The sequence below is a fragment of the Uranotaenia lowii genome, chromosome 3 (genome assembly GCF_029784155.1).
Source record: "Uranotaenia lowii strain MFRU-FL chromosome 3, ASM2978415v1, whole genome shotgun sequence".
Taxonomy (NCBI): domain Eukaryota; kingdom Metazoa; phylum Arthropoda; class Insecta; order Diptera; family Culicidae; genus Uranotaenia; species Uranotaenia lowii.
Window position 1 is genome coordinate 152,581,695 of NC_073693.1, and position 7,351 is coordinate 152,589,045.

General features: G+C 36.6%; 1 protein-coding gene across 1 annotated transcript; it reads right to left on the reverse strand.

Annotated features, from left to right (window-relative positions):
• Positions 1-6,374: 6,374 nt before the first annotated feature.
• On the reverse strand, positions 6,375-6,936 carry LOC129752742 (adult-specific cuticular protein ACP-20-like). Its single transcript, XM_055748511.1, has 2 exons — positions 6,883-6,936; positions 6,375-6,812 (listed from the first exon to the last, which is right to left on the reverse strand). Exons 1-2 carry the CDS (start codon positions 6,889-6,891, stop codon positions 6,375-6,377), a joined length of 447 nt encoding a protein of 148 aa, XP_055604486.1. The 5' UTR covers positions 6,892-6,936.
• Positions 6,937-7,351: the final 415 nt, after the last annotated feature.

Consider the following 7,351-nt stretch of genomic DNA (forward strand, 5'->3'; position numbering starts at 1 on the left):
CGTTTTTCGGAGCATTTTGACTTCGACATTTCGAGGGATGTTTTCCGAAGAAAAGTGATTAGGGCCTTGAGATCCCCATAGTTAGATTTAAATGTTTTGTTTTTAACCTTAATTTTAAGTAATCATTGGGATCAACATGTGATCCGTTGATCAGAAATAAATAACAAATAACAAATAACAAATAACAAAGCTTCGAATTGAATTGGCCAATTAGACAGTAACTTTTGAATTAATGATTTACGCATGATAAGCAACTAGTGTTGTTTCATATTTATGTTCAGCATGTGCTACGTTCGAAGAAGAAAAATATAAAAATGTCAACATGTAGGATTTGAACAACTTAGAAATAAGATAGGGGAGATGGGGGCATAATGGCCACCTTAAGGAAAACGGTTATTTAACCATAGAAAATAGCTACAATATGGAGGTTACATTATTGTTTCGTGTTCAGACACTTGAAAAGCCTATTCCCTAACGGGCTGAAACGTGAAAAACTAGATGAAAACGTTAAAAAATGCATTTTAAAAAATTTTGCCAAAAGCTGAAAACCAGCCACTGTGGAGGCATAATGAGAACCCCCCCTGAGGCAGTATGAGCACCATTAATCAGAGCAAGATGTGCGTTTTTGCCGGGGAATCTAGCAGCGAATTCAATTCGATGAAGTCAGGTGAGTCGTAGATTCATCAAACAAAGCAATAACAAAATAATCTAGGTCTGTTTGTAGAATACAAACAATTCACGCACGCTCATACATTAAGTGCTTTGTTCGGAGGATGATGCTACTAGCCGTATAATCTATATATATAAAAATGAATTTCTGTCTGTCTGTCTGTCTGTCTGTCTGTCTGTCTGTCTGTCTGTCTGTCTGTTCCCTATAGACTCGGAAACTACTGAACCGATTTGCGTGAAACTTGGCTGGTGGGGGTATTGGAGGTAGGAGAAGGTTCCTATTATGGTTTGAGACCCCTCCCTCTCTCATGAAAGGGGGGAGGGGCCTCCCAAACAAAAAACAATTTTTTGCATAACTCGAGAACCCATCAAGCAAATGGTATCAAATTTGGCATGAGGTGGTATTTGGGAACGAGGAATATTTCTATGAATATAAGATACCCCTCCCTCTTCTCAGTGGGGTGATAGGAAGGGGGGAAGGGGGCTATCTTACAATTTTTCATATAACTCGAAAACTAATCAAGAAATTGGAACCAAATTTGGCACGGGAAGGTATTTGGAAACGAAAAATATTTCAATGATTATTTGAGACCCCTCCCTCTTTCCATTATAAAGGGGGAGGGTCCTCTTTCATATTTTTTTACATAACTCAAAAACTATTAAAGCAAATGGAACCAAATTTGGCATGGGAGGGTAGTTGGATAGGAAAAATATTTCTATGATTATTTGAGACTCCTCCCTCTTTCCAGTAGGGAGGTATAAAGGGGGGAGGGGGCCTCTTTTATATTTTTTTACATAACTCAAAAACTAATTAAGCAAATGGAACCAAATTTGGCATGGGCGAGCAAATTGGGAACGTGACATGTTCTAATGATTGTTTGAGACCCCATCCTTCTTCCAGCGGGGAGAAAGGAAAGAAGGAGGGGAGTTTCATAAAATTTTTACTGCATAACTCAAGAACTACAACAGCAAATGGAACCAAATTTGGCTTGGGAAGGAATTTGGATACGAAAAATATTTCTATGATTATTTGAGACCCCTCGCTCTTTCCAGTAGGGAGATATAAAGTGGGGAGGGCCCTCCTCTTAATTTTTTACATAACTCAAAAACGAATCAAGCAAAAGGAACCGAATTTGGCATGGACGGATATTTGGGAATGTGACATGTTCTAATGATTATTTGAGACCCCTCCCTTCTTCCAGCGGGGAGAATGGAAAGAGGGAGGGAAGTTTGATACAATTTTTATCGCATAACTCAAGAACTACAACAGCAAATGGAACCAAATTTGGCATGGAACGATATTTGGGTACGAGAAATGCTGCTATGAATATTTGGTTCCCTCACTCCTTCAAAAAGGTGGATGAAAAGGGGGAGAAGAGGTCTCCCTTACAATTTTCAATATAACTGGAGAGCTGATCGAGCAAATTGAACCAAATTTGGCATGTGAGGGTATTTGAATACGAGAAATGTTTCTATTATAAATTGAAGCCCCACTTTCATCAGCGGAAAGATATAAAGGGGGAAAGGGGGGCTTCCATACAATTTTTTTGCATAACTCGAGAATTAATAGAGCAAATGAAATTAAATTTGGTATAAAAAAGTATTTGAGTACAAAAAATACTTTTGTGAATATTAAGTTCTCACCCCTCCATTCAATGGGGAGAACGGAAGGGGGATGTTACTTCCTTTCAAGTTTATGCATAACTCAAGAATTTACAACACAAAAAAAAATTAAATTTGGCATGGGATGGTAGTTCAATACGAGATTTTTTTATGTCAAACAATTCCTTTTTTGCAGTGGGATGATAGAATTGGGAATAAAGGAAGGGAAGAGGAAAGCTTACATTTAACTTTTTTTTTTTACAAAATCCGAGAAATGGACAAAACTTAACATGGAAAACCATTTTGGTATGATTCTTGAATTATCTGACACACCATCCTCCTTTAAGTGAGTAGATACATAAATAGGAGAAGGGACGTAAGCCCGATACAATTTTGTTAGCATAAGTTCTCAATTTATGCTAACGAAGCCGACAAATGGAAACAAATATGGCATGGAAAGATATATGGTTACGAGATATGTTTCTACGATTGTTATAGACCCGCTTTACAGTGTAGAGAGGAGAAGAAAGGAGGGGGCTCCATAAAAATTTTGTTGAAATCTTAAAAACTTATTAACGAATGGAACTATATTTGATATAAGAGGATTTTTGGGAACGAACAAAAATGGGTATGATAATAAATGATCACGATCTTCTGCAAAATAGGAGGTTAAGGGAAGCACAGGGGGGCTCTCTTATCAGTTTTTTAGCATCAATCCAGAACATATCAAGCAAAAACAACCATATTTAATAAGTTAGATTGTTTGCGTATGATTTATTTGAGACACTCCTTTTCAATGGCGAGGCTTAAAGATACATATTAAAAATATCAGATCTTTAACACATATTTATTGATCAATATTCAGAATATTAGTTTAAGTTATCTTTGTGTGACAATTTGAAACTCCAGCTGCAGCTCTTATTTTAGAGCGGTTGCTTATGAATTATGTTAAAATTTGATTTAAAATAATGCCAACAAAACAATAAAAATTTGAATAAATTCTGAAAATATCATTTGATTTTGAAAGGTGTTGCAAAGCACACCGGGTCAGCTAGTCTATATATATAAAAATGAATTTCTGTCTGTCTGTCTGTCTGTCTGTCTGTCTGTCTGTCTGTCTGTCTGTCTGTCTGTCTGTCTGTCTGTCTGTTCCCTATAGACTCAGAAACTACTGAACCTATTTACGTGAAACTTGGTAGGTGGGGGTATTGGAGGACAGGGAAGGTTCCTATCATGATTTGGGACCCCTCCCCCTAACAGGAAGGGGGGAGGGGCCTCCCAAACAAAAAACAATTTTTTGCATAACTCGAGAACCAATCAAGCAAATGGTATCAAATTTGGAATGGGATGGTATTTGGGAACGGAAAATATTTTTATAAATATTAGGTACCCCTCCCTCCTCTCAGTGGGGTAATAGGAAGAGGGGAGGGGGGCTACCTTACAATTTTTCATATAACTCAAAAACTAATCAAGATATTTGAACCAAATTTGGCATGGGAAGGTATTTTGATACGAAAAATATTTCAATGATTATTTGAAACCCCTCCCTCTTTCCAGATGAAAGGGGGAGGGGCCTCTTTCATATTTTTTTACATAACTCAAAAACTAATGAAGCAAATGGAACCAAATTTGGCATGGGAAGGTATTTGGATACGAAAAATATTTCTATGATTATTTGAGACACCTCCCTCTTTCAGTAGGGAGATATAAAGGGGGGAGGGGCCCTCTTTTTAATTTTTTACATAACTTAAAAACTAATTAAGCAAATGGAACCAAATTTGGCATGGGCGGATGTTTGGGAACGTGACATGTTCTAATGATTGTTTGAGAACCCTTGCTTCTTCCAGCGGGGAGAAAGGAAAGAGGGAGGGAAGTTTCATAAATTTTTTATTGCATAACACAAAAACTACAACAACAAATGGAACCAAACTTGGCATGGAATGATATTTGGGTACGAGAAATGCTTCTATGAATATTTCGTATCCCTCACACCTTCAAAAAGGTGGATGAAAAGGAGGATAAGAGGTCTTCCTTACAATTTTCAGTATAACTGGAGAGCTGATCGAGCAAATTGAACCATGTTTGGCATGTGAGGGTATTTGGATACGAGAAATGTTTCTATTATTAATTGAAGCGCCACCTTTTTCAACGGAAAGATAAAAAGGGTGAAAGGATGACTTCCATACATTTTTTTTTGCATAACTCGAGAATTAATAGAGCAAATGAAATAAAATTTGGTATCAAAAAGTATTTGAGAACAAAAAATACTTTTATGAATATTATGTTCTCACCCCTCTTTTCAATGGGGAGAACGGAAGGGGGATGGTTCTTTGTTTCAAATTTATGCATAACTCAAGAATCCCAAATTTGGCATGGAATGGTATTTTAATACGAGAAATTTTTTTACGTCAAACCATTCCTTTCTTGCAGTGGTATGATAGAATTGGGAATAAAGGAAGGGAAGAAGGAGAGAAATGGACAAAACTTAACATGGAAAATCATTTTGGTATGATTTTATGATTATCTGACACACCATGCTCTATTCAGTGAGTAGGTACATGGGAGGAGGGAGGTTAGCTCAATACAATTTTGTTAGCATTAGTTCTCAATTTATGCTAACGAAGCTAACAAATGGATACAAATATGGCATGGAAAGGTACTTGATTACAAGATATGTTTCTACGATTGTTATTGACCCTTTCGCTTTACAGTGTAGAGAGGAGAAAAAAGGAGGGGGTTGCATATAAATTTTGTTGTAAAGCTTAAAAACTTATCAACCAATTTAACAATATTTGATACCAAAAGATTTTTGGGAATGAATAAAATGGGTATGATTAATTATTAAAGATCACCCCCTATTCAGCAGGGCGGAGGGAAGGACAGGAGGGGGGGCTCTCTTATCAGTTTTCTAGCATAAATCCAGATTATATCAAGAACAACCATATTTTATCAGTTGAATTATTTGCGTACGATTTATTTGAGACCCTCCTTTTTTAGGGCGAAGCTTAAAGAAACAGATTAAAATTATCAGATCTTTAACACAAATTCATGGATCAATATTCAGAATATAAGTTTAAGTTATTTTTGGATTGCCTTCCGATACTCCAGCTGAAGCTCTCATTTTATAGCGGTTGCTTATGAATTATGTTATAATTTGATTTAAAATAATACCAACAAAACAGTAAAAATTTGAGTAAATTCTGAAAATATCATTCGATTTTGAAATGTGTAGCAAAGCACACCGGGTCAGCTAGTGTAACAATAAAAAAATCGATCATGAATTGTGAATGGAAAAAAATCACCTCGAACAGAAATCTATCTCTAGTCTTTTGATTACCTCTCCGACACCTAACCAATAGGCTAAATTGTCGGATGAAAACTAGTCAAGGTGTGGCGCTATAAATCAATTTTAATTCGCTGCTAGATTCTACGGCAGAAAATGCTCATTATGCCTCGATAATATGGTGCTCTATATGCCCCTAGTCAACAAATTTAAGTAAAAACGTGTTTTAAAATTGATAAAAGTGAAAAATCAAAAATTTTATGATGGAAAAAATTGAGAAACAATGTGTACATCATGTTGCAGTGCGTACATTATAGATCAAGGTTATTTTAAGATCATAAGAGCTTATTTCAAGGATCAAGTCTCCTGTAACTTAAAAAATATCACTTTTTTTTAGTCTCACGAAAATGCTTCTAGTCCATCTACGAGTTCATATATCTTTCTAACTTTTGGAGCATATAAATTTGAATTCACACGCTGTTAGAAAATGCAACAATCCGGAGTTGCTAAATTTTCCCAAAAAGAAATGATGAAAATAAGAAAAGGGGATCAAGTATCCCCATTCTCCCCTATCTATAAAAAATTGAAATATATCTACGTGCTTTTCAATGTACCCTGAGTGAACTTTCCAGTTCCATAAGGCACCTTCTGAATTTGGAACTCCCATGTAACTTGTATGATGCAGATGTATTTTCCTCAGCCATAATAACTTGAGAAACAAAAATCGTGATCTGAAATTGAAACTAAGTTTTTTTTATTACCATAAGGAAGCTTTTCAGTAGAAATAACACAGATGAGATCAGTCTAGTTTCAGTCTCGCTTAGTGATGATGATGCGAGTGCAGGTTCGAGTTGGCGTAGCTGCTGGCATGGCCATGGCCATGATGACCGTGTCCTTCGAATCCTCCGTGGCCTCCATGTCCTGCCTCATGATGATGGTGATACACCTGTGGATGATTGGCATGACCAACTCGGGTCACATGAGCCTGGAATCCGTTATGTTTGTCCGAGTTGTACTGCACAATTCGTTTGGTTCCATCAGCTTCATCCAGGGTGTACTCTCCCTTGACCACATCTCCATCTCGATGTTCCCACTGACTCTTGTGATCTCCCGTTTTATGATCCTTCACTCCGTATTCGAACTTATAACTGGGATGCGAGTGATAATCATGATGCTCATGATGACCTCCATGTCCACCGTCATGCCCTCCTTCCCATGAAGCGCAAACAGCCACAGCCAGCGCAAGAACTAGAACAAACTGTCAAATCACAATTTTAATCATTGTTAGTATTTGCCGATTACTGAGAGATAATTTGTAAATCAGGTACCTTAAACATGTTGACGATTGAATTTGGAATTCACTTGACTGGAACGCTCTCAATTGTCTACTGATGATTGTTTGTTCCGATTTGAACTAATTTATACTAAAACACACCGTTTGTTGCATTCTGATCTAGACATGCCAGTCGCTTAGTTTTTGAATACCGATCAGCGAACTAACGGTGTTTGAAGGTTTCAAGAGATTTAGTTTATCCATGAAAGTCGGCTCAAGTTAAGCGAAATGCGTGATGAATTGTGGGGATAATTTTGTTAACTCTTTTCAATTTTAAGAGATGAGGTGATAATTTTAATTGTTAGTTCGAGGATATACATGACTAAATCCTCGTAATAGTGAGTATGACTTTGATGACAAAATAGAACAAATTCTATATTGAGTCTCAATATAACTTTTCAGTAACTATCATATTTTATGGTTGAAATAAAATTATGACAGAGGTCAGATCAGAATGGGTGTAG